General features: G+C 37.7%; 1 protein-coding gene and 3 non-coding genes across 4 annotated transcripts in view; 2 read left to right on the top strand and 2 right to left on the bottom strand.

Moving 5' to 3' along the window:
* The window catches only part of intu (inturned planar cell polarity protein), a 35,693-nt gene extending 7,774 nt beyond the window's left edge, over positions 1-27,919 (top strand). Inside the window, exons 4-17 of the mRNA XM_042512731.1 lie at positions 1,505-1,720; positions 4,383-4,501; positions 5,832-5,921; positions 6,552-6,629; positions 7,715-7,898; positions 8,751-8,804; positions 9,444-9,506; positions 10,643-10,867; positions 10,957-11,049; positions 12,406-12,837; positions 13,266-13,360; positions 13,468-13,657; positions 27,390-27,532; positions 27,635-27,919. Coding sequence (XP_042368665.1) covers positions 1,505-1,720; positions 4,383-4,501; positions 5,832-5,921; positions 6,552-6,629; positions 7,715-7,898; positions 8,751-8,804; positions 9,444-9,506; positions 10,643-10,867; positions 10,957-11,049; positions 12,406-12,837; positions 13,266-13,360; positions 13,468-13,657; positions 27,390-27,532; positions 27,635-27,746 — 2,094 coding nt within the window. The 3' untranslated portion in view covers positions 27,747-27,919. The remainder of the gene's footprint in view (positions 1-1,504; positions 1,721-4,382; positions 4,502-5,831; positions 5,922-6,551; positions 6,630-7,714; positions 7,899-8,750; positions 8,805-9,443; positions 9,507-10,642; positions 10,868-10,956; positions 11,050-12,405; positions 12,838-13,265; positions 13,361-13,467; positions 13,658-27,389; positions 27,533-27,634) is intronic.
* On the top strand, positions 2,424-2,497 carry trnan-guu. The gene has a single exon. It is a non-coding gene; the product is annotated as a tRNA-Asn (tRNA).
* trnad-guc lies at positions 11,123-11,194 on the bottom strand. Its single transcript has one exon. It is a non-coding gene; the product is annotated as a tRNA-Asp (tRNA).
* trnad-guc lies at positions 14,023-14,094 on the bottom strand. The gene has a single exon. It is a non-coding gene; the product is annotated as a tRNA-Asp (tRNA).
* Positions 27,920-27,931: the final 12 nt, after the last annotated feature.

Here is a 27,931-nt window from a genome sequence, read left to right as displayed (position 1 = left end):
ACTTTTACCTTATTTTACTGCTTCCTCTAAGCATCACCCTGCTTCGTACTTGTATGCCACCGTGAAAACATCAATAAATTATATTAGAAAAAGAGTTTTTATCTGATTTGCTAAGATTCCCAACCAGTGATTTCAGCCATGGATCTCAAGTCACTTTCTTTTCTATCTTTAGGATCCAGCTGCGCTTTTTCACATCTGGACTCTGGTTGTGATTATCTTGAATTAAAATCAGCGTAGCTCCATAGATGGGCTCTGTAGTGCTGACAGCTTTCAGCTCAGAGTCAACACAGTGTGTGAGCAGGTATGCCACCATAGCGCGTCTATAATGGGCACCTTCTGTACATTTTGAGCCAGTAAAGTTTAAAATATATAAAACCTCTTGTGTATTTCTTTACATACACAACTGCACAGAATAACAGAAAAAATCATCCTGAAATTCTGGGGTATTTATGATGTATGGTACCTGAATTTGGGAGTTCCTCGCCTTCACGCAGCCCCTATTAGATATAATGAGATGTAGCCTGTAGTGTACGAGGTTTAAATATAGATTTGACAGATTGTTTTAACATGGACACCACAGAGTTTCTTATCCGTCTTGACTGCATGTGTTTCCATATGCGTGCTTGTTTGATTTCCGTGCAGCTCTATTTCCATTTGACTTTCTATGAATGGCAGCGTAAAATACTGAACTGGGGTATGGAAAGTTTTAAAAAAAAGAATAAAATACTGCATGAACGAGAGAAGATAGGCTGTCTGTTGTCTTGCCACCGTTTCTTTGGGTTGCAGAGGTCTGGTTTTAATTTAGTCAAACACACTCAGACATGAACACACACACAGAAAAACACACACACACACACACTGATCCCTGCTTTTTGTTATGCTGCGGTTTGGTCTGGATGTCTGTGTCACTTTCTCTCTGACAATCACCATCCTGCTGTTCACTTTTCAGCCGTTTTTTTCCTGAATGAATGTGTAATGATTGAAGTTTTTCTCCCCTTTGGCAGCACGGCACGCATGCACACCTCTTATTTTCCTACGACAGACACACGAGTGTAATTATGTGGAGCCACAGTGGCTGACAGAGTGACTGGTGCAATCATATAATAACTAGGGATGGGCATGAGTAATCCAGTACTTGTTTGGACATCAGTATTCGTTAAGTGCTGCTGCCCGTCCCACCTGTGAACACAATGTTTAATTTTATTTTTACTATATACAATTTGTAAAATACCATTTTAATGTAGACTACTACAGTCCTTCAGTTCTGCCTTTAACCTGTGACATTAATGGCAGCGACAGAGTTTCCTAAGTTTACTTTCAATATATGGTTTAATCGGCTATCTGAAACCTGGTGGGTCAGTACAGTAATTTCAAATTACACTTGTTTTCCGTTCCGATTTACGTTCCTAAACTTATATTAGATTTTTAAAAAATATGTATTATAGAGTACTTGAGTACCATCGCTCCACTGTTTCTTACTTATTTTTCTTCCTGTCTCCTCCAGGTGAGACTGACGTTGGAGACAGTTGCACAGTCGGACGGCAGCAGTGCTGGCGACACTTTATCAGTCCGTAAGACGAAGGTGTCGCCGCCAGTCAGCCAGCTGGTGCGCCTGCTGTGGGGGGAGGACACAGCTGAACTTCAGATGTCCATAGGACACATCCCGCACATTGTCATGTACCTCTCGCTTAAACTGGACTCGGCATCACCGCAGGACGAGGTCAGTTTGCAGAACATTTGTGGGTCTTTACAGAAAGTGATGAACAAAGCTCTCGTGGATCCTTAAAAAGTCTCAAAAGGCATTGAATTAATTACGAGCCTTTGGTGTAGACAATAAGAACAAGTCCTGTGAATGGAGAGCATAGCCATTTCATTTTTTTTTTGCTTTATATAGCCACAAAAATCTGCTTTAAGTTGGCCAAGAATAGCTTTGTAGATAAGAGAATGCATATTTTTTTTGGTGCGTCGACACAATACAATAAACAAATGAGGTGAAAGATATTTTGTTGTTCTTAGATTAACTGCTTTATGACTATGACAATAAAACCAGTATTGGGAAAGAGATGTGCAGCAGCTGCAGGTGTTGCACATTGAAAAAGCCCAACATATAACATATATGAAGAATTTAATTTTCTCTGCATAAAACTAAATAGTATTTAGTATTATGTATTTAATCACAGAAAATACATCTCTTTTATGGTTCATCTTGGACTAAAACACAGTGTTTGCTGTAAAAAAAAAAAAAAAAAAAAAAATCAAGTATATTTGACCAATCAGTGACATTCAGTGCTCGACTCTCTGCCACAAAGCGCCTGCTTTGGTGGTAGCACAGATTTAAAATGCCTTGACTCTTAAAATAGAACAGCAAACGCAGCGTGTTGGACGAGATGTTGCAGCCTGCTCACTCTCTGCAGTACATCACAGTCTCTGTGGCGCAATCGGTTAGCGCGTTCGGCTGTTAACCGAAAGGTTGGTGGTTCGAGCCCACCCAGGGACGGAAGCTTTTGTGCTTAAGTGACTGAGTAATACTTGTTAATGACTAACCAGGTTTCCAGTGGAAAGGATAAGAATCAGAAAAACATAACATAAATAGATTGAGTTCCTCGGTGGAAAAAGGCAGTGTAAGCTTTCCATGACAGTCAGATATGCTGTGAGTGCTGCTCACAGTGTACAAAATAATCCTTTATGTTGCTAGTAAACTGAACTTAAATAAATGTAATAGCAAAAACAGAACATGAACGCTGTTGTTGATATTTAAACCCTGGATCACCACGTGTTTTTCCATCCCTTTGGCAACATAGTGGCTTGGGAAACCTGATCGTGATTTAGTGGCACCGTGACTCTGAGCAGCTCTATAAAACTGGATTTAAAACACTGAAGTAAATGAACTAACCTGAAGTCTGATAATTGAGTGTCAAGAATGACCTGAGTTGTGTAGGAAATCCCAAGTCTGGGAGTGGAAAGCTTTCTGAATTTCTCTGATGTGAGTCAGAAAACTACCGCTCTGGACTCTTTCCAGCGCCTGCGGGCGCCACTAACAGAAAACAGAGCGAAAGGGGAGAAGCGGAGGCGCTCTGCCCCAAACACAGCTCCTGTCAGTACATGATCTGTCACTGAAATGCTGTGAACTTGTCCTCAGGGTGAATCCACACATGCCCTTTTGGCTGCAGCAGTCTATAAACAAAATAACATATTCCCTTTTTTTATTTGGATCCATGCACAGTGCACTGTTTTATATCTTTTTATAGTCTCTTGTAGTGAAGTGTTAATCCCAGCGTGTGTGTTTTCTTGCTCTGAGCAGCACTACACTCATTTCCTGATTGACACCTCTGACACTGTAATCATATTTTCCCTGTGGACGATTATTGGCATGTCCATGTTTTCTTTATGGTTGTGCTTCATGGTTCTGCAGTTTCTTTTTGTGTATCTGCAAGCCAGATTTCCTTTTTTTTCTTGACCTAAACAGCAGTGGAGAGTACGGGTTGTCTGGAGCCACATCAGCCAGTGGTTGATTTTCTAAATGACAGTGTTGTGCAAGAAGTTTGACTTTGATTTTTTAGTCCTTTGATTGTAGGGTAGCAGAAATTGGAGAGGGCTCAGTGGTGGTATTTTGAAGTTTTAGCTGTGATGATTTTGCGATGTGTACAGATGAGATGTAACTGAAGTGTTCTGTGTTTTTGCTGGTTGCCAAAGTTATAAAGGCCCGTTCATTCAAGGCTTTTATCCCCTCACCCACCACTCCGTCCTCTTATCCTCTCAGCCGCTCGCCTCTTATCCGTCCTTTATCCTTTCAAGTTGCCAGCATGCTGGGAGGAATACTAATATCACAAACAATACACTCAATCCTCCCTAGGCACTCTTTCATCTCTACTTTGTAATTTTTGATTTTTTTTTCTTTTTGAACATTTGGTCCTCTTAATTTCTAGACTGTACAAATAAGTGTATTTCACCCTGCGTGCAGCTCTTTTCCAAAGCGCAGATGAGAGTTTCTCTGAGCTCAGGCAGAATTCCTGTATTTCCTGAATCTCTTTACTCTGGAAGGTCCGACGTGTAAAATATTTGAGTAACATTCGTCTTAAAAGCGACATTTCTGAGTTTGTTCCAAAGTGAGGCTGGGTTGGACAGTAAAACTGAAACCAAACTAACATTGTTGAGGTGAGAAAATAAACATCCAGTGGTTCATCTGTTCATTCCTCTCTGCTGTCCATAATTCAGAGGAAGCAATACATTTTGGTGTTTGTAGCATCCAACTTGAGATATTTCACATTTTTTGAGACAGTTTTGAATAGGCTCACCAGAGACTTTTCTTTCTGTTGATATATAACTTCAGGACTCAGAGTAACCGGATTTTCCTGTGTGAATGTGTGTTTTTGTGTCTGCAGGAGGAGATCTTGTACCAGTACCCGGTGTCTGAAGCATCCGGCCAGCTGAAGGGAGTGAGGGGGATCTTCCTCACTCTGTGTGACATGCTGGAGAACGTCACCGGAGGGCGAATACTCAGGTTGGAGAGGAGAAATATTCATGCTTTTCTCAGAGTTTTTAATAACCAATCTGTAACTGTGAAATACATTCAACTCACTATACTCTGCTTCCAACTGGTTCTTTATCAATTAGGACTGCCTTCTTCCTTATATACTGTTTTTGGGGATTTGTGTTGCGACAGTGACTAATAATTATTCTCATTATTGATTAATCCGTGAAAAGATTTCTTGAGTCATTTTTTATTTTTATAGTCTGTAATGTAGTAATATTAGAAAATAGTTAAACACTTCGGAAGCTTGAACTATTAAAGTCCATTTTTGCCACTGATAAAAAAAAATCTGTAAGTCATTACAATGAGAAACTTTCTCAAAATAATGAGAAGCTTTCTCAAAATATTGACTCAATATCTTAAAAACGACACAATACTAACCTATTAATATGAGCAAACAAAGGCTCTTGAGAAAGTTTCTTATTATTTTAGAGATTTGTCATAACTGAGAAACAAATTCATAATAATTCATAAGTTCACCATTATTTTGAGAAGTCATATTTTGAAAAAGTTTCTTATTATTTTGAGATAAGTCATTATTTTAACATTTCTCATGATAGGATTTTTCTGAGGGATTTAAAAAAATATATATTACGCTGGTGGAAATTGGCATCCATAGTGTCCAGCACCTTTTAGGATTTTTTTTGCCTGAAATATTTTTTAAAAATTAATAAATTCTTCAAATGGTTTTCATTTATTGTCATATATTTATCAACTAAACAATTATCAGATAGTTTTAGCTGAAGTTGGTTTGCTGTTGATGTTCTTATTGAGTGATTTCTAACATCTCTTCACTCATAATGTTGCAAAGCTCCTTCAGGTATATTTGTGGTTTGTAAAATTGGGCTGTGTGAATAAAATGAAAATAACGTTATTATATAGTTTTTAAGAGATCGTATGGGTTGTATTGCACACCAAAAACACTGCAAAGTGTTAACTTTTCTCTAACTCACGACTCATTCTCCGTAGACACACACTGCAGCGTAAAAGCGGAAAGTCTTCTTTTACAGTGGCTCTTTTATGTAAAGAAATACAGTAAAGGCATCCAAATGGATGTGGTGATGATAAATTCCTAAATTATTTTTGTTGTAGCTCCCGCAAATTCCTAACTTTTCTGCCAGTTCACCGCTGGATGTTTTGAATATCAACACGGTTCACAGTCGAGTTTAAAACAACAGTGAGCCGAGAGAAAAGTTTGGCAGCTGGCAGAGCCGGTGGATGTTAAGAAAATAACAGCCACGCAGGATTAAATTTGGTCACTTGTCCTTCAGTTTTAAGCTTTTCACCGTTGTCTTCTCAGTTCTTCTCTGCTGCTCGGCAAACATCTGGTACATGTGGGCTACTGGAAGGAAAGCAACAACCTGTTGGTCATCGGTCTTCCTGCTGAGAGGTAGAGGCAGCATCAAACACACTGCACAGAGATTATTACACTATAAGACCACGCCACCACATTTCATTTGAATTACTGCCTTTGCCAGCTGAGAAACCATCAACATAGACATTACATGACAAAAACTGATCCCATATGGCAGGTGTAGAAGATCTGCCAGCAAATTTTCAAGACATTATTTGACAAAAGAGCATGCCGGTGTGGTAATACATTTTCTTAGCATGACTTGTGCTCAAGAAATGAACTATTTCCATAGAAGAGGAAACATATTTAAGAGCATGATCTGTAAAACCAATTTCCACACGCACACATGTGCTTCTTTTTGTCCTTTGTTGGCGGGATGAATACCTCTTTAAGGAGCACGTGGTTGTAAAACGGTTCATGAGATGAGTCATTTTACCCAACTTTCATTTTTAGCAACCAGGTCAACCTGATCAGTCACCATCTCTGTTAAAAAATATTCTCATTCATGCTTAAAAGCACACAGATTGATTCTTGAGAAACACCCACATGCAGAAAAAACTTGACTCTTGGCTCCTGGCCGTTAGTCCAAATATTTGATAAGCAGCAGATCTGCTGAAGCGAACGTTTATTCAGGTCTGTGTTTGACATTTTTCCGTTTCCCTGCAGGGTTCCTCTGCTGTATCTGCAGACGGTGGTGGGAGACGTAGTGCGGACATTAAAAGTGATGTACGGCTCCTTAGACAGGTGGGCGGGTCTTTGCTTTCCTGTCGTCCTGCTGAGAGAGCTGGTTGAAACTTTCTAGCCATTATTTTTAATGCTTAAAGGAATACTTAACCCACAAAATAATCACAGTGTATCTGTTACTCAGCCCATGTTAACATTGAATTAGTGAAGAAACGTTTTTCTTGAACGCCTCCACGTTGAGCCATCGAGTACGAAAAAGGTTAAAATTCTTGATGAATTGAAGTTATAGGGGTCCATGTATAAAAACATTTTCCTAAAACATCAAAAACAAAAACTCTCACACAACTTGTGCAGAATAAGTCTCATTTATAGAGTCAATATTTCCCAAACAGAAAGCCGGCACAATAACACAAACGTACTGAGTGAGGCGAAGGTAGAACAGCAGCTCTCAGATTTAGCGAGGTATTTTGGCTTTGAAGATGTATCATAAAAAAGTTATGAAATTAGAGAAACTGGTTTCAAGGCCTGGAAATGTTTTGGAATTTAAACAAAGTTTTGGAAACATTTTGAATATCCTTTTTTTTAGTATTGTTTAAAATCTAAAAAATAAAATAAAGCATGTCTAAAATTATGCAAAATACATTGCACTTCAAATCTGCGCTGTGTGACTGTTGATTGGATCTTTGGGGGATGGCCAAATTTGTGAGTAAAGATGCAGTTTGCTTATTCACAAATGCCTGGGAAGTACATTTTTTCAGTCCTTTCCCTTTTAATATACTTAAAGTCATGGTAATGGGGTAAAATATTTCGGAAAAGTTTTCAAAATTCGAAAAAAACGCATGGGAACGCTGCTTTTACTTCAGTTCTCCATCAGAAAAGGCCGTCTGTTAGGAAAGCACTGGATGAAGTATTTCTTTAATGCAAAAATATACTGAAATAAAAAGTGTGTTATGCCAAATCAAAGAGAAAGGAAACTTTTAAGATGAGTTTTAATTTGGCTCAACCTTTTAATCCTTCTTTCTTTGCCCTCAAATATCTCTCCTCTTTTCTAATTCTCCTTTTCTTGACGTGATCGTTCTTCTATAGCGCTGTGAATTACCTGCATGTGTCGTCATTACACTCATTTGTCCTTGTGTCGCCCTCAGTGCGTTCTGTAAGGTGGACCACGCTCCCAGGTTGGACCACTTCTTCTGCCTGTTCTTCCAACAGCTCATCCAGCCATCTCGTCTGAGGGACGGCTCCTCGGCGCCGCCCCCCGACGTCTCAGGGACCCTTTTTCTCGACGGACTGCCGGCGGTCCGATGGCTCACGCTGCCTCCAGAAATCAAGGTGCACCTGAGTGTGTGTGTGTGTGTGTTGTGTGTGTGTGTGTGTGTGTGAGTGTGAGGAGACAAGAATATTATTTATAAATGTTATTTATTTTTTAGAGGAAAGGGAAATAAAATAATAACAGCCACTTGTGTATCTTAGTGTTCCTGTTTGCTCAGCCTTTTAACCCTTTAACACCAGAGCGAATTGGTTTGATTTCTTCCAAAAAGACGGGGAGAAAGCACAAGCACAAAACACAAGGCTGAAAATACAGCAAGAAATTAGAAAATTGCCTGAAAAAAAAGAATAAAGAAACTGATAAATAAAATAAAGTTAAAAAAAGAAAATGACCCCAAAAAAGTACATAACATAAAAGAAAATACATATTTTTTTCTGTAATATAATTTCAGTATGTAATCATATAATTTTCTGGACATTTTTCCCTAGTTTTGATAGTTTTTTTTTTATCTCCATCCATTTAAAAATCTTATTTTCAGGTCATTTTCTTCATCAACCTTTACTGAGTTCTTGCAATTTGTTGGACATTTCTTGCCAAGTTGGTCATTTGCTTTTCCCCCCATGTTTTTGTAAGAAACCAAATCAATTTGCACATTTCAAAAGGTTAAATAGCTTGTGAAAGACGTCTGAAAGTTTAATGCTGCTATGGTGCCATCTAGTGTCCCCCGTTAGAGACGACATAAGGAATCAGTCAGGGGTGAATTTAAATGAAAATTTAACAATGTCCATGAGTATTTTACATCAATGCAGGAGTGAATATTATAGATGGGACAACAGAAAGTTGGATATACAAGATTATAACATATAGTGTAAGTAATTGCTATTAAGCTTATTTTTATTTTTCTGTGTCCACAGGTGGAGGTGGATACTGTCCTCTCTGATTTCGAGTCTTCTGATTTTGGAGAAATGGTGAGAAAACACACCCGTACTGCTGTCTTGCAAGCAAAAAGTACTTCTATATTTATGTCTTCTGTGGCAATTACAAATAAGTGGTGTTTGAGTCGGCTAAAGAGTCACATCAGTGGTTCCAGATGCAGTTTTGTTGTCTGTCTCGTGCAGGGGGACAGGAGAAGGTTAGGCTATTTTAAGAGGTGTTTTCATGTGTTTGCATAATGTGTATTTCTTAATAAGAAGCCAGTGCGGTCCAGTGTGTCTTCTGCATGTGCGGCGTTAACTGATTACATGAAGCTGAACTTAAGGGCAAAAAACAGGTGAAAGAAAGGGAAGTAGACAAATGAAGGATCATAAGTAAATGTGGGTTTTCTTTAGTGCACCAAACTTTTATTAATGTTTTTTTTCTACTTTTATACAAACATTCAAACACAAAAAGTCGTACAAAATGGTCAACATTTGACCTCTAGCATGCATACTTAAATACTTCCACATTCAAATACATATATACAATTATAGCTTTGTCAAGTTTACGTATTTCATAAGTTTTATTTCTAAAATGAGACAAGTGGCCGCCATCGTAACGAAAAATGACTTTTCTGCTCTGATGTCAGCCTTTTTTACTGTCTTCTGTTTTTATCTTTATTTCTTTAACAGTCTGAGGACTTTTTCGGCCTGAGGCGTCTGTATGTAATTCTTGGGTCCTGTTTGTTCTACAAGGTGTGTATCTCAGTCAAAACAAACACACACACACACACACACACACACACACACGACAGCAGCCTTTTCATATTCAAATCCTCCTCCTGATATCACTCCACCGTCTAGCCAGCTATCCTTAAACTGTAACAATAGAAAAATGAGCCAGAAGAAGATGACCTTTCACACAAGCGTACATGACGAACCTTTTCTGTGGCTCAGTGAAAAATAATCAAACTAATTACTCTGCTGAATATTAACGAAGAGGAGAATGAGGGCAGTGAGCAGCAGACTGTGTAGGATCTTGTTACAGTGAAGGTGTGATGATCGCATGCATTGCACCAAAATCTGTCATCACATTTTAATGGATTTTTTTTTCAGCTACCTCCATAATTGCATAAGTTTGTCAATGGAAAAAAATCTAAATTAGATAAAAATGTAAAAAAAAGGAAATACATACACAAAAATCATCAGCAAACCCATATACAAAATACATCCCAAAATGCATTCACAAAGAAACATCCAACACGAAAAAACATGAGATCAGTTTATCATTTTTGAAATATCACAATTATCTGGTAAATCCTGACACCCATTTGTAAACATTATTGTGTTCTTTACTACAGGTGACAGTTTACTGTAGTTAATGAATGCATTAAAGATAAGAATATTGAATCGAAATGTCTTATTAAATTTACATTTACATTTTTATCTCACTTATTATAGATTACATATTTCAGCAATTAAGCATTTTAAAAAACCTTATGTACCACCTGCAGTTTTCCAAACTACCCCTAGGGGTACTCATACCTACATTTTAGAAATACTGATAACAATAATAATAATAATAATAATAATAATAATAATGATGATGATAATGATAGTAAAAATGTTCCTGATGCAGTATACTTTTCAAGGTACTGTTTAATTTCTTTGTTTTTCTTTCCTTTAAAGTCAAAATGGATGATACTCTAATAAAAAAAGACAAATTGTAGTTTACAACCAATATGACCACAAAGGCTTTTTGCACTTGCTTCATTTAGAGTAGCTTTTTTTAACTGAACAAAATTAATTTTCGCTCAAAATTCTCTCTTCAAAAGCCCTCAGCACTTGTTAACCAAAGATTTTACGAAATTGTCCACACACTCACCTAACAGTCGTACCTGATTGCCAACCACCTGCCTAAAGAGGACCTGCTGGACGTGTGCCTGTACTGCCAGCACTACTGCCTGCTGCCGCTGGCGTCCGAGCAGCGGGTGGGTCAGCTGGTCATCTGGAGGGAGGTGTTTCCCCAGCAGAGAGCTAACAGCAGCAGCAGCAGCAGCGCGGCGCCAGGCTACAGCCAGCCTCAGGGACGGCATTTCCTCCTCATAGTGGGGCTGGTAAGGAGGCGTTTCACCGACCGGTGGCTGTTTTTAACTTTGTTGATTTAATCATAGTAACGTTTGTTTTCTTTGCTTCTGCACCTCAGAGGCACTTTATGCAGTGTGTGCTGTTGGAGGCGGGCGGCTGTGCTTCGCCAGCTTTGGGCTCTCCAGGACCGGATTGTGTTTACGTAGATCAGGTGAAACTTGTTGAGCTTTAAAGCAAATTCCTAAAATTTTTCACATACTTCCTGCTTCTTAGTGCAATAAATACTCCCCGTCGGGGAATCGAACCCCGGTCTTCCGCGTGACAGGCGGAGATACTGTCCACTATACTAACGAGGAATGGTTGTTAAAAGTTTGTTTAAATGGGATTTTGAATCTCATCCAGGGAGAAAAGTAGAAATATGACCAAATCTGCTGATCATAAAGTAGCTCTCTCTTATCAGAAGTGTAAAGAGACATTGGTATCTGAATCTGTTTAACCCATAAATACCTGTGTGTGTGTTCAGATAGAAGACCACAAGTGGGCGTTGTTTGACCAGAGGTCACGTTAAATCGAGCAGTTGCTGTATTTTTGAACCCACATGTGCAGTGCAGGTGTTGTGCCTAATGGCTTATCTATTTCTCCCTCACTTTGTTGCTCTTTGTCTTATTTTTAACTAAATTAAGTTTTATGAATTGTCTGAACTCCACCGCTTCAGAATGCCATATAAGTCAGCTGTAAACAAATAGTTATGCCCATAAGAACATCTTGACATAAATAAATTAGGAAATAAGTACAGAAGTCAATCTAAAAATGATGAAATATAATTAAACAATAAATAATTAGGTTTTTGTTTTAATTTTTTTTATTGACTATTTTTATTTAATTTAGTGAAGGTTTATTCCCTAATGCCACACTTATTTAATTGCATTTCTTAATATCATATTATTTTTTTTAGAAAATTTTTAAAAAACAATGCCATATTTATTTTATTTTATGAAGTCATATTCCAAATGCCACAATATTTGTTTAAGGGGACTTTCATTCCCTCATGCCACATGTACTTATTTCAGGGAATTTTTATTTCCTAATGCTACATTTATGTATTTCATAGAAAAAAAAACAAAAAGTCAAAGATCCATTAACCCTTCGGCAGATACATACAGCACATTGACTGAAATACATAGCAGGAAGTTGCTTTCAGAAAGTTGTTGAAATGAGCTCAGTAAGCTCTAAGCATCATTTTGTATATAAATTGCAGCTGCTTTTGTATATCGTTGCTCCGTGATGTGAAAGTAACAGTCAGAAACACCCACTGTGAGCCGAATTTGTGGATGCAATCACAATAAAGTCACAATAAAACCAATTTTCAATAATGTGCTGAAAACACTAGTTAGTGAAACCAGAGTCATGTGTTGCAAACAAAATGGGTATTTTTATCTTGTGGCCATCCACAATATTATCAATCAGGCACAAATTTGTCAATAGCCATTTTTCTTCGGATAATTATGAGCAACTTTCCACCACATTATTGCTGTTCTCTCATATTTGGTTACATCCCTGTCTCCAGGTGAAGGCCACCCTGCTGCAGCTGGAGGTGCTGGAGGCAGGTATTGAGGAGCGTCTGAGTGCTCCCCCTGCTCCCTGCCTGTCCTGTGCTGACTGGTTCCTCCCTGCCGCCACAGCCCGCGACCGCCTGGACAGCCTGGCCTCCTCCTCCCCTGTCTTCAGCAAGCTAGCCGGGGCAGTCAAAGGCTCCTCCACAGGGGTCAGAGGCCGCAGCCTGTTTGGGGAGAAGGCCCGGAGGTCCAGCCCCCAGAGGAGCCTGTCGGACAGCGGGAGCGAGGGACAGATGGATGCTGGGTCAGGGTCTGGTTCATCAGTGGCTCCAGGCCTCAGTCCACATTCTACCCCGGACTCTGGGAGGAAGCTGGGGGGGCGTCGGGACTCGCTGGGGTCTGGAGGGTCTGACGGGAGTGGAGGCAGCGGAGGCCTCTTTAAGGTTTGTAGACTTAAGGTGGTATCTCTATTCAGCTGTTACCGATCAGGATTTCTGTCAAACTTACCAAGTTTTGAATTTGATGGAGGGGTAGGCTACTTTAAACTTTTAAGATATGCATTTATTATACAAAATTATACAAAAATGTAGATCATTGTGTAGCTTTTCAAAGCTCTGAATTTTTTTTAAAAGATATGACTTTCTTAATCCCAGACCAGGAAATTATTAATTAATTGCAGTTGCTGTAGAGCCAGAGGCAAAAGGAAAATAGGTAATGAATGTGTAAATAGGTAATAAAATGTACAGTTTCTAATCCTGATCGCTAGAAAAAGCAGGTTTTGTTGGACCTTGGACTCATCATGTAGTTTTAATATTATGATGTATAATTTAGTAATGTTCTGACTTATGCTTGTCGCATGCTTTGACTTCAGGCTCCTAGGATGAAGCACCCAAACCCTTTCTACCTGGGCACCCTGAAAAAGACCCTGACTGAAAGGGAAACAGAGGAAATGTATAACACCATGAAGTGGGTGACAGGAAATCATCCTTTTCTTTCAGTCCAACCACTCAAACAATTCATGTGGACTAAAACTTTCTAACACCTAAAAACCCTAAATGTTCTTGTTGTGACAGACTGACCTCGGGTGCAGAAAACACCTTGTTCCACTACGTCCTGATGGAAACTGTCCAGGGGATCTTCATCGCTCCGACTCACAGAGAAGTGGCGCAGCTCAGCGGCTCCATACACCCACAACTCATCCGCAACTTCCACCACTGCTGCCTCTCCATACGGGCCGCCTTTCAGCAGAGCCTGCCTGCCAGGGTGAGTCAAAGTTTATTTCAACTAATGGAGAGAGGAGGTGTTCAAGTTTAGGCCACCAAAAGTCAAACAGACCAGATTATATTAATCTCAGATGAATACATCAAGCCAAACCACGACATTGCAATCGCACAACTGAATTATTTTGGTTTGCCTTTAAAGCAAGCAGAGATAAAATTAAAAAAATGTATGACTCAAAGAAAACGTTTGGACAGTAGTTGCAGTGTCTATAAAGAAAGCGTGTAAAAAAATCAGTTAAGATACAAAAATGAAATTATAATCCACAGATATCCAAAATATAAAGTATATGTAATACCTAAAATCGAGACAAAAACAAAAAGAAAAGTGGCTTCTCAGAGCAATAAGTACTCCCCGTCGGGGAATCGAACCCCGGTCTTCCGCGTGACAGGCGGAGATACTGTCCACTATACTAACGAGGAATGCTGTATTAAGATTATTTCATATGGTAAATAAAGGCAAAATGAGTCATTTCCCAAGAAGAGCTGAAAGACTGCATAATTTGGCATGTTGAGAAACACAATGGCATAGAAAGTTGCAAAAAGGGCCAATGACATCAGAATTTGACGTTGAAAAAAATGATCAAAAATGCAAGACTAAAGTAAATTGAAAAAAAAAAAAACATTTTACATGTCCCAAAAACAGCTGCAAACAGTGCGAAACTGTTCGGAAAAGCCTTCATAAAAACCTGCAAAAAAAAAGCCCAAAACAGCATAATTTGGCATGTCGAAAAATCTGACCAAAAATCCAAGACTATAGAAAGGCAAAAATGTCAAAATTTGACCCGTCCTAAAAACTGTTTAAAACAGCTGGAAACAGCTAAGAATAGCCTGCCAAAACACGCCATAGCAAAGAAAGTTGCAAAAAAAAGTCCAAAACAGCATAATTTGGCATGTCGAAAAACCCGACCAAAAATCCAGGACTATAGTAGTGAAAAAATGTCAGAATTTGACCCGTCCTAAAAACTGTTAAAAACAGCTGGAAACAGCTTAGAATAGCCTGCCAAAACACGCCATAGCAAAGAAAGTTGCAAAAAAAAAGTCCAAAACAGCATAATTTGGCATGTCGAAAAATCCGACCAAAAATCCAAGACTATAGTAAGGCAAAAATGTCAGAATTTGACATCTCCTAAAAACTGTTTTAAAACAGCTGGAAACAGCTTAGAATAGCTTGCCAAAACACGCCATAGCAAAGAAAGTTGCAAAAAAAAGTCCAAAACAGCATAATTTGGCATGTCGAAAAATCCGACCAAAAATCCAAGACTATAGTAAGGCAAAATGTCAAAAATTTGACATCTCCTAAAAACTGTTAAAAACAGCTGGAAACAGCTTAGAATAGCCTGCCAAAACACGCCATAGCAAAGAAAGTTGCAAAAAAAAAGTCCAAAACAGCATAATTTGGCATGTCGAAAAATCCGACCAAAAATCCAAGACTATAGTAAGGCAAAATGTCAAAATTTGACCCGTCCTACAAAACTATTAAAAAAAAAGCTGGAAACAGCTTAGAATAGCCTGCCAAACCACGCCATAGCAAAGAAAGTTGCAAAAAGAGCCAAAAAAAGCATAATTTGGCATGTCGAAAAATCCGACCAAAAATCCAAGACTATAGTAAGGCAAAAATGTCAGAATTTGACATCTCCTAAAAACTGTTAAAAAACAGCTGGAAACAGCTTAGAATAGCTTGCCAAAACACGCCATAGCAAAGAAAGTTGCAAAAAAAAGTCCAAAACAGCATAATTTGGCATGTCGAAAAATCCGACCAAAAATCCAAGACTATAGTAAGGCAAAATGTCAAAATTTGACATCTCCTAAAAACTGTTAAAAACAGCTGGAAACAGCTTAGAATAGCCTGCCAAAACACGCCATAGCAAAGAAAGTTGCAAAAAAAAAAGTCCAAAACAGCATAATTTGGCATGTCGAAAAATCCGACCGACCAAAAATCCAAGACTATAGTAAGGGCAAAATGTCAAAATTTGACCCGTCCTAGAAAACTATTAAAAAAAGCTGGAAACAGCTTAGAATAGCCTGCCAAACCACGCCATAGCAAAGAAAGTTGCAAAAAGAACCAAAAAAAGCATAATTTGGTATTTTGAAAAATCCGACCAAAAATCCAAGACTATAGTAAGGCAAAAATGTCAGAATTTGACCCGTCCTACAAAACTATTAAAAACAGCTGGAAACAGCTTAGAATAGCCTGCCAAAACACGCCATAGCAAAGAAAGTTGCAAAAAAAAGTCCAAAACAGCATAATTTGGCATGTCGAAAAATCCAACCAAAAATCCAAGACTATAGTAAGGCAAAAATGTCAAAATCTGACATCTCCTAAAAACTGTTAAAAACCGCTGGAAACAGCTTAGAATAGCCTGCCAAAACACGCCATAGCAAAGAAAGTTGCAAAAAAAAGAACCAAAAAAAGCATAATTTGGCATGTTGAAAAATCTGACCAAAAATCCAAGACTATAGTAAGGCAAAAATGTCAAAATTTGACCCGTCCTAGAAACTGTTTAACACAGCTGGAAACAGCTTAGAATAGCCTGCCAAAACACGCCATAGCAAAGAAAGTTGCAAAAAAAAGTCCAAAACAGCATAATTTGGCATGTCGAAAAATCCGACCAAAAATCCAAGACTATAGTAAGGCAAAATGTCAAAATTTGACATCTCCTAAAAACTGTTAAAAACAGCTGGAAACAGCTTAGAATAGCCTGCCAAAACACGCCATAGCAAAGAAAGTTGCAAAAAGAGCCAAAAAAAGCATAATTTGGCATTTTGAAAAATCCGACCAAAAATCCAAGACTATAGTAAGGCAAAATGTCAAAAAATTTGACCCGTCCTAAAAACTGTTAAAAACAGCTGGAAACAGCTTAGAATAGCCTGCCAAAACACGCCATAGCAAAGAAAGTTGCAAAAAAAAGTCCAAAACAGCATAATTTGGCATGTCGAAAAATCCGACCAAAAATCCAAGACTATAGTAAGGCAAAAATGTCAAAATTTGACCCGTCCTACAAAACTATTAAAAAAAGCTGGAAACAGCTTAGAATAGCCTGCCAAAACACGCCATAGCAAAGAAAGTTGCAAAAAAAAGTCCAAAACAGCATAATTTGGCATGTCGAAAAATCCGACCAAAAATCCAAGACTATAGTAAGGCAAAATGTCAAAATTTGACCCGTCCTACAAAACTGTTAAAAACAGCTGGAAACAGCTTAGAATAGCCTGCCAAAACACGCCATAGCAAAGAAAGTTGCAAAAAAAAGTCCAAAACAGCATAATTTGGCATGTCGAAAAATCCGACCAAAAATCCAAGACTATAGTAAGGCAAAATGTCAAAATTTGACCCGTCCTAGAAAACTATTAAAAAAAGCTGGAAACAGCTTAGAATAGCCTGCCAAACCACGCCATAGCAAAGAAAGTTGCAAAAAGAACCAAAAAAAGCATAATTTGGTATTTTGAAAAATCCGACCAAAAATCCAAGACTATAGTAAGGCAAAAATGTCAGAATTTGACCCGTCCTACAAAACTATTAAAAACAGCTGGAAACAGCTTAGAATAGCCTGCCAAAACACGCCATAGCAAAGAAAGTTGCAAAAAAAAAGTCCAAAACAGCATAATTTGGCATGTCGAAAATCCAACCAAAAATCCAAGACTATAGTAAGGCAAAAATGTCAAAATCTGACATCTCCTAAAAACTGTTTAAAAAACCGCTGGAAACAGCTTAGAATAGCCTGCCAAAACACGCCATAGCAAAGAAAGTTGCAAAAAGAACCAAAAAAAGCATAATTTGGCATGTTGAAAAATCTGACCAAAAATCCAAGACTATAGTAAGGCAAAATGTCAAAATTTGACCCGTCCTAGAAACTGTTTAACACAGCTGGAAACAGCTTAGAATAGCCTGCCAAAACACGCCATAGCAAAGAAAGTTGCAAAAAAAAGTCCAAAACAGCATAATTTGGCATGTCGAAAAATCCGACCAAAAATCCAAGACTATAGTAAGGCAAAATGTCAAAATTTGACATCTCCTAAAAACTGTTAAAAAACAGCTGGAAACAGCTTAGAATAGCCTGCCAAAACACGCCATAGCAAAGAAAGTTGCAAAAAAAGAGCCAAAAAAAGCATAATTTGGCATTTGAAAAATCCGACCAAAAATCCAAGACTATAGTAAGGCAAAATGTCAAAATTTGACCCGTCCTAAAAACTGTTAAAAACAGCTGGAAACAGCTTAGAATAGCCTGCCAAAACACGCCATAGCAAAGAAAGTTGCAAAAAAAAGTCCAAAACAGCATAATTTGGCATGTCGAAAAATCCGACCAAAAATCCAAGACTATAGTAAGGCAAAAATGTCAAAATTTGACCCGTCCTACAAAACTATTAAAAAAAGCTGGAAACAGCTTAGAATAGCCTGCCAAAACACGCCATAGCAAAGAAAGTTGCAAAAAAAAGTCCAAAACAGCATAATTTGGCATGTCGAAAAATCCGACCAAAAATCCAAGACTATAGTAAGGCAAAATGTCAAAATTTGACCCGTCCTACAAAACTGTTAAAAACAGCTGGAAACAGCTTAGAATAGCCTGCCAAAACACGCCATAGCAAAGAAAGTTGCAAAAAAAAGTCCAAAACAGCATAGTTTGGCATGTCGAAAAATCCGACCAAAAATCCAAGACTATAGTAAGGCAAAAATGTCAAAATTTGACATCTCCTAAAAACTGTTAAAAACAGCTGGAAACAGCTTAGAATAGCCTGCCAAAACACGCCATAGCAAAGAAAGTTGCAAAAAAAAAGTCCAAAACAGCATAATTTGGCATGTCGAAAAATCCGACCAAAAATCCAAGACTATAGTAAGGCAAAATGTCAAAATTTGACCCGTCCTAAAAACTATTAAAAAAAGCTGGAAACAGCTTAGAATAGCCTGCCAAAACACGCCATAGCAAAGAAAGTTGCAAAAAAAAGTCCAAAACAGCATAATTTGGCATGTTGACAAATCAAAAATGTCAAAATCTGACATCTCCTAAAAACTGTTAAAAAACCGCTGGAAACAGCTTAGAATAGCCTGCCAAAACACGCCATAGCAAAGAAAGTTGCAAAAAAAGTCCAAAACAGCATAATTTGGCATGTCAAAAAATCCGACTAAAAATCCAAGACTATAGTAAGGCAAAATGTCAAAATTTGACCCGTCCTACAAAACTGTTAAAAACAGCTGGAAACAGCTTAGAATAGCCTGCCAAAACACGCCATAGCAAAGAAAGTTGCAAAAAAAAGTCCAAAACAGCATAATTTGGCATGTCGAAAAATCCGACCAAAAATCCAAGACTATAGTAAGGCAAAATGTCAAAATTTGACCCGTCCTAAAAACTGTTAAAAACAGCTGGAAACAGCTTAGAATAGCCTGCCAAAACACGCCATAGCAAAGAAAGTTGCAAAAAAAAGTCCAAAACAGCATAATTTGGCATGTCGAAAAATCCGACCAAAAATCCAAGACTATAGTAAGGCAAAATGTCAAAATTTGACCCGTCCTACAAAACTATTAAAAAAAGCTGGAAACAGCTTAGAATAGCCTGCCAAACACGCCATAGCAAAGAAAGTTGCAAAAAGAGCCAAAAAAAGCATAATTTGGCATTTTGAAAAAATCCGACCAAAAATCCAAGACTATAGTAAGGCAAAATGTCAAAATTTGACCCGTCCTTAAAAACTGTTAAAAACAGCTGGAAACAGCTTAGAATAGCCTGCCAAAACACGCCATAGCAAAGAAAGTTGCAAAAAAAAGTCCAAAACAGCATAGTTTGGCATGTTGAAAAATCCGACCAAAAATCCAAGACTATAGTAAGGCAAAAATGTCAAAATTTGACATCTCCTCAAAACTGTTAAAAACAGCTGGAAACAGCTTAGAATAGCCTGCCAAAACACGCCATAGCAAAGAAAGTTGCAAAAAAAAGTCCAAAACAGCATAATTTGGCATGTCGAAAAATCCGACCAAAAATCCAAGACTATAGTAAGGCAAAATGTCAAAATTTGACCCGTCCTAAAAACTGTTAAAAACAGCTGGAAACAGCTTAGAATAGCCTGCCAAAACACGCCATAGCAAAGAAAGTTGCAAAAAAAAGTCCAAAACAGCATAATTTGGCATGTCGAAAAATCCGACCAAAAATCCAAGACTATAGTAAGGCAAAATGTCAAAATTTGACCCGTCCTACAAAACTATTAAAAAAAGCTGGAAACAGCTTAGAATAGCCTGCCAAAACACGCCATAGCAAAGAAAGTTGCAAAAAGAGCCAAAAAAAGCATAATTTGGCATTTTGAAAAATCCGACCAAAAATCCAAGACTATAGTAAGGCAAAATGTCAAAATTTGACCCGTCCTAAAAACTGTTAAAAACAGCTGGAAACAGCTTAGAATAGCCTGCCAAACCACGCCATAGCAAAGAAAGTTGCAAAAAAAAGTCCAAAACAGCATAATTTGGCATGTCGAAAAATCCGACCAAAAATCCAAGACTATAGTAAGGCAAAAATGTCAAAATTTGACCCGTCCTACAAAACTATTAAAAAAAGCTGGAAACAGCTTAGAATAGCCTGCCAAAACACGCCATAGCAAAGAAAGTTGCAAAAAAAAGTCCAAAACAGCATAATTTGGCATGTTGACAAATCCGACCAAAAATCCAAGACTATAGTAAGGCAAAATGTCAAAATTTGACCCGTCCTACAAAACTGTTAAAAACAGCTGGAAACAGCTTAGAATAGCCTGCCAAAACACGCCATAGCAAAGAAAGTTGCAAAAAGAGCCAAAAAAAGCATAATTTGGCATGTTGAAAAATCCGACCAAAAATCCAAGACTATAGTAAGGCAAAAATGTCAAAATTTGACATCTCCTAAAAACTGTTAAAAACAGCTGGAAACAGCTTAGAATAGCCTGCCAAACCACGCCATAGCAAAGAAAGTTGCAAAAAAAGTCCAAAAAAGCATAATTTGGCATGTCAAAAAATCCGACTAAAAATCCAAGACTATAGTAAGGCAAAATGTCAAAATTTGACCCGTCCTACAAAACTGTTAAAAACAGCTGGAAACAGCTTAGAATAGCCTGCCAAAACACGCCATAGCAAAGAAAGTTGCAAAAAGAACCAAAAACAGCATAATTTGGCATGTCGAAAAATCCGACCAAAAATCCAAGACTATAGTAAGGCAAAAATGTCAAAATTTGACATCTCCTAAAAACTGTTTAAAACCGCTGGAAACAGCTTAGAATAGCCTGCCAAAACACGCCATAGCAAAGAAAGTTGCAAAAAAAGTCCAAAACAGCATAATTTGGCATGTCGAAAAATCCGACCAAAAATCCAAGACTATAGTAAGGCAAAAATGTCAAAATTTGACATCTCCTAAAAAACTGTTTAAAACCGCTGGAAACAGCTTAGAATAGCCTGCCAAAACACGCCATAGCAAAGAAAGTTGCAAAAAGAACCAAAAACAGCATAATTTGGCATGTTGAAAAATCCGACCAAAAATCCAAGACTATAGTAAGGCAAAATGTCAAAATTTGACCCGTCCTACAAAACTGTTAAAAACAGCTGGAAACAGCTTAGAATAGCCTGCCAAAAACACGCCATAGCAAAGAAAGTTGCAAAAAAAAGTCCAAAACAGCATAATTTGGCATGTCGAAAAATCCGACCAAAAATCCAAGACTATAGTAAGGCAAAATGTCAAAATTTGACCCGTCCTAAAAAAAACTGTTAAAAACAGCTGGAAACAGCTTAGAATAGCCTGCCAAAACACGCCATAGCAAAGAAAGTTGCAAAAAGAGCCAAAAAAAGCATAATTTGGCATGTTGAAAAATCCGACCAAAAATCCAAGACTATAGTAAGGCAAAATGTCAAAATTTGACCCGTCCTAAAAACTGTTAAAAACAGCTGGAAACAGCTTAGAATAGCCTGCCAAAACACGCCATAGCAAAGAAAGTTGCAAAAAAAGTCCAAAACAGCATAATTTGGCATGTCGAAAAATCCGACCAAAAATCCAAGACTATAGTAAGGCAAAAATGTCAAAATTTGACATCTCCTAAAAACTGTTTAAAACCGCTGGAAACAGCTTAGAATAGCCTGCCAAAACACGCCATAGCAAAGAAAGTTGCAAAAAGAACCAAAAACAGCATAATTTGGCATGTCGAAAAATCCGACCAAAAATCCAAGACTATAGTAAGGCAAAATGTCAAAATTTGACATCTCCTAAAAACTGTTAAAAACAGCTGGAAACAGCTTAGAATAGCCTGCCAAAACACGCCATAGCAAAGAAAGTTGCAAAAAGAGCCAAAAAAAGCATAATTTGGCACGTTGAAAAATCTGACCAAAAATCCAAGACTATAGTAAGGCAAAATGTCAAAATTTGACCCGTCCTAAAAACTGTTAAAAACAGCTGGAAACAGCTTAGAATAGCCTGCCAAAACACGCCATAGCAAAGAAAGTTGCAAAAAAAAGTCCAAAACAGCATAATTTGGCATGTCGAAAAATCCAAGCAAAAATCCAAGACTATAGTAAGGCAAAATGTCAAAATTTGACCCGTCCTAAAAACTGTTAAAAACAGCTGAAAACAGCTTAGAATAGCCTGCCAAAACACGCCATAGCAAAGAAAGTTGCAAAAAAAAAAGTCCAAAACAGCATAATTTGGCATGTCGAAAAATCCGACCAAAAATCCAAGACTATAGTAAGGCAAAATGTCAAAATTTGACCCGTCCTAAAAACTGTTAAAAACAGCTGGAAACAGCTTAGAATAGCCTGCCAAAACACGCCATAGCAAAGAAAGTTGCAAAAAGAGCCAAAAAAAGCATAATTTGGCATGTTGAAAAATCCGACCAAAAATCCAAGACTATAGTAAGGCAAAATGTCAAAATTTGACCCGTCCTAAAAACTGTTAAAAACAGCTGGAAACAGCTTAGAATAGCCTGCCAAACCACGCCATAGCAAAGAAAGTTGCAAAAAAAAGTCCAAAACAGCATAATTTGGCATGTCGAAAAATCCGACCAAAAATCCAAGACTATAGTAAGGCAAAAATGTCAAAATTTGACCCGTCCTACAAAACTATTAAAAAAAGCTGGAAACAGCTTAGAATAGCCTGCCAAAACACGCCATAGCAAAGAAAGTTGCAAAAAGAACCAAAAAACAGCATAATTTGGCATGTCGAAAAATCCGACCAAAAATCCAAGACTATAGTAAGGCAAAATGTCAAAATTTGACATCTCCTAAAAACTGTTAAAAACAGCTGGAAACAGCTTAGAATAGCCTGCCAAAACACGCCATAGCAAAGAAAGTTGCAAAAAGAGCCAAAAAAAGCATAATTTGGCATGTTGAAAAATCCGACCAAAAATCCAAGACTATAGTAAGGCAAAAATGTCAAAATTTGACATCTCCTAAAAACTGTTAAAAACAGCTGGAAACAGCTTAGAATAGCCTGCCAAACCACGCCATAGCAAAGAAGTTGCAAAAAAAGTCCAAAAAAAGCATAATTTGGCATGTCAAAAAATCCGACTAAAAATCCAAGACTATAGTAAGGCAAAATGTCAAAATTTGACCCGTCCTACAAAACTGTTAAAAACAGCTGGAAACAGCTTAGAATAGCCTGCCAAAACACGCCATAGCAAAGAAAGTTGCAAAAAGAACCAAAAACAGCATAATTTGGCATGTCGAAAAATCCGACCAAAAATCCAAGACTATAGTAAGGCAAAAATGTCAAAATTTGACATCTCCTAAAAACTGTTTAAAACCGCTGGAAACAGCTTAGAATAGCCTGCCAAAACACGCCATAGCAAAGAAAGTTGCAAAAAAAGTCCAAAACAGCATAATTTGGCATGTTGAAAAATCCGACCAAAAATCCAAGACTATAGTAAGGCAAAAATGTCAAAATTTGACATCTCCTAAAAACTGTTTTAAAACCGCTGGAAACAGCTTAGAATAGCCTACCAAAACACGCCATAGCAAAGAAAGTTGCAAAAAAAGTCCAAAACAGCATAATTTGGCATGTTGAAAAATCCGACCAAAAATCCAAGACTATAGTAAGGCAAAAATGTCAAAATTTGACATCTCCTAAAAACTGTTAAAAACGCTGGAAACAGCTTAGAATAGCCTGCCAAAACACGCCATAGCAAAGAAAGTTGCAAAAAGAACCAAAAACAGCATAATTTGGCATGTCGAAAAATCCGACCAAAAATCCAAGACTATAGTAAGGCAAAATGTCAAAATTTGACCCGTCCTACAAAAACTGTTAAAAAACAGCTGGAAACAGCTTAGAATAGCCTGCCAAAACACGCCATAGCAAAGAAAGTTGCAAAAAAAAGTCCAAAACAGCATAATTTGGCATGTCGAAAAATCCGACCAAAAATCCAAGACTATAGTAAGGCAAAATGTCAAAATTTGACCCGTCCTAAAAAACTGTTTAAAAACAGCTGGAAACAGCTTAGAATAGCCTGCCAAAACACGCCATAGCAAAGAAAGTTGCAAAAAGAGCCAAAAAAAAGCATAATTTGGCATGTTGAGAAATCCGACCAAAAATCCAAGACTATAGTAAGGCAAAATGTCAAAATTTGACCCGTCCTAAAAACTGTTAAAAACAGCTGGAAACAGCTTAGAATAGCCTGCCAAAACACGCCATAGCAAAGAAAGTTGCAAAAAAGTCCAAAAAAGCATAATTTGGCATGTTGAAAAATCCGACCAAAAATCCAAGACTATAGTAAGGCAAAAATGTCAAAATTTGACATCTCCTAAAAACTGTTTAAAACCGCTGGAAACAGCTTAGAATAGCCTGCCAAAACACGCCATAGCAAAGAAAGTTGCAAAAAGAACCAAAAACAGCATAATTTGGCATGTCGAAAAATCCGACCAAAAATCCAAGACTATAGTAAGGCAAAATGTCAAAATTTGACATCTCCTAAAAACTGTTAAAAACAGCTGGAAACAGCTTAGAATAGCCTGCCAAAACATGCCATAGCAAAGAAAGTTGCAAAAAGAGCCAAAAAAAGCATAATTTGGCACGTTGAAAAATCTGACCAAAAATCCAAGACTATAGTAAGGCAAAATGTCAAAATTTGACCTGTCCTAAAAACTGTTAAAAACAGCTGGAAACAGCTTAGAATAGCCTGCCAAAACACGCCATAGCAAAGAAAGTTGCAAAAAAAAGTCCAAAACAGCATAATTTGGCATGTCGAAAAATCCAAGCAAAAATCCAAGACTATAGTAAGGCAAAATGTCAAAATTTGACCCGTCCTAAAAACTGTTAAAAACAGCTGAAAACAGCTTAGAATAGCCTGCCAAAAACACGCCATAGCATAAGCAAAGAAAGTTGCAAAAAAAAGTCCAAAACAGCATAATTTGGCATGTCGAAAAATCCGACCAAAAATCCAAGACTATAGTAAGGCAAAATGTCAAAATTTGACCCGTCCTAAAAACTGTTAAAAAACAGCTGGAAACAGCTTAGAATAGCCTGCCAAAACACGCCATAGCAAAGAAAGTTGCAAAAAGAGCCAAAAAAAGCATAATTTGGCATGTTGAAAAATCCGACCAAAAATCCAAGACTATAGTAAGGCAAAATGTCAAAATTTGACCCGTCCTAAAAACTGTTAAAAACAGCTGGAAACAGCTTAGAATAGCCTGCCAAAACACGCCATAGCAAAGAAAGTTGCAAAAAAAAAGTCCAAAACAGCATAATTTGGCATGTCGAAAAATCCGACCAAAAATCCAAGACTATAGTAAGGCAAAATGTCAAAATTTGACCCGTCCTAAAAACTGTTAAAAACAGCTGGAAACAGCTTAGAATAGCCTGCCAAAACACGCCATAGCAAAGAAAGTTGCAAAAAAAAGTCCAAAACAGCATAATTTGGCATGTTGAAAAATCCGACCAAAAATCCAAGACTAATAGTAAGGCAAAAATGTCAAAATTTGACATCTCCTAAAAACTGTTTAAAACCGCTGGAAACAGCTTAGAATAGCCTGCCAAAACACGCCATAGCAAAGAAAGTTGCAAAAAAAGTCCAAAACAGCATAATTTGGCATGTCGAAAAATCCGACCAAAAATCCAAGACTATAGTAAGGCAAAATGTCAAAATTTGACCCGTCCTACAAAACTGTTAAAAACAGCTGGAAACAGCTTAGAATAGCCTGCCAAAACACGCCATAGCAAAGAAAGTTGCAAAAAAAAGTCCAAAACAGCATAATTTGGCATGTCGAAAAATCCGACCAAAAATCCAAGACTATAGTAAGGCAAAATGTCAAAATTTGACCCGTCCTAAAAACTGTTAAAAAACAGCTGAAAACAGCTTAGAATAGCCTGCCAAAACACGCCATAGCAAAGAAAGTTGCAAAAAAAAAGTCCAAAACAGCATAATTTGGCATGTCGAAAAATCCGACCAAAAATCCAAGACTATAGTAAGGCAAAATGTCAAAATTTGACCCGTCCTAAAAACTGTTAAAAACAGCTGGAAACAGCTTAGAATAGCCTGCCAAAACACGCCATAGCAAAGAAAGTTGCAAAAAGAGCCAAAAAAAAAGCATAATTTGGCATGTTGAAAAATCTGACCAAAAATCCAAGACTATAGTAAGGCAAAAATGTCAAAATTTGACATCTCCTAAAAACTGTTTAAAACCGCTGGAAACAGCTTAGAATAGCCTGCCAAAACACGCCATAGCAAAGAAAGTTGCAAAAAAAGTCCAAAACAGCATAATTTGGCATGTCGAAAAATCCGACCAAAAAATCCAAGACTATAGTAAGGCAAAATGTCAAAATTTGACCCGTCCTACAAAACTGTTAAAAACAGCTGGAAACAGCTTAGAATAGCCTGCCAAAACACGCCATAGCAAAGAAAGTTGCAAAAAAAAGTCCAAAACAGCATAATTTGGCATGTCGAAAAATCCGACCAAAAATCCAAGACTATAGTAAGGCAAAATGTCAAAATTTGACCCGTCCTAAAAACTGTTAAAAAAACAGCTGAAAACAGCTTAGAATAGCCTGCCAAAACACGCCATAGCAAAGAAAGTTGCAAAAAAAAGTCCAAAACAGCATAATTTGGCATGTCGAAAAATCCGACCAAAAATCCAAGACTATAGTAAGGCAAAATGTCAAAATTTGACCCGTCCTAAAAAACTGTTAAAAACAGCTGGAAACAGCTTAGAATAGCCTGCCAAAACACGCCATAGCAAAGAAAGTTGCAAAAAAGTCCAAAAAAGCATAATTTGGCATGTCGAAAAATCCGACCAAAAATCCAAGACTATAGTAAGGCAAAATGTCAAAATTTGACCCGTCCTAAAAAACTGTTAAAAACAGCTGGAAACAGCTTAGAATAGCCTGCCAAAACACGCCATAGCAAAGAAAGTTGCAAAAAGAGCCAAAAAAAGCATAATTTGGCATGTTGAAAAATCCGACCAAAAATCCAAGACTATAGTAAGGCAAAATGTCAAAATTTGACACGTCCTAAAAACTGTTAAAAACAGCTGGAAACAGCTTAGAATAGCCTGCCAAAACACGCCATAGCAAAGAAAGTTGCAAAAAGAACCAAAAACAGCATAATTTGGCATGTCGAAAAATCCGACCAAAAATCCAAGACTATAGTAAGGCAAAAATGTCAAAATTTGACATCTCCTAAAAATGTTTGAAAATGTTGAAAACAATTAAAAAATACTATTTTGGACAACAAAGAACTTGCTTTATGACGTTTTCACAGACATCGTTTTGATTACATACTGTACTTTATCTCTCTCGCAGGGTCGCCGGGCTGCAGACAGGCCTCAGGGTGGTGGTTGGGGTCTGGGTCCAGTGAAGGAACATGGGGTCCTGTTTCAGTGTAAACCTGAGAACTGGACTGACCAGAGGAAAGCTGCTCCCACCATGACTTACTGGGTCATCGGGTATGTCAACTTTTAAATATTTTGATCAACATGCTTTAAATCATGACAGGCAATTACAGCAAAATCTAAGCGCTTTCGTCTAATCCCGATCTCATCTGTAAGGCGGATGCTGCTCGAGCCTGTCCCTCAGGAGTTTTACGTGTGTTTCCATGACTCCGTGGCAGAAGTTCCCGTGGAGATGGCCTTCAGACTCTCATTTGGCCTGGCCCTTTAATCAGAGACAAAATTTGAACTATTCGTGAATACCTCAGAAACTTTCGTGTTTACCTCTGAATAGCGCAGACCAGACTTTCCGGTGAGACCAGCATCAGTGTTTACAGAGAAAATATTACACATTGTATGCAGTGTTGGATTTGTCTCAGATGTACAGTTTTGTATGGTCATTTGTTTAAAAACATG

This window comes from Plectropomus leopardus, chromosome 23 (assembly GCF_008729295.1).
Source record: "Plectropomus leopardus isolate mb chromosome 23, YSFRI_Pleo_2.0, whole genome shotgun sequence".
Lineage (NCBI taxonomy): Eukaryota > Metazoa > Chordata > Actinopteri > Perciformes > Serranidae > Plectropomus > Plectropomus leopardus.
Note: the sequence above shows the minus strand (reverse complement) of the source record. Positions and strands in the feature narration are given on the sequence as shown.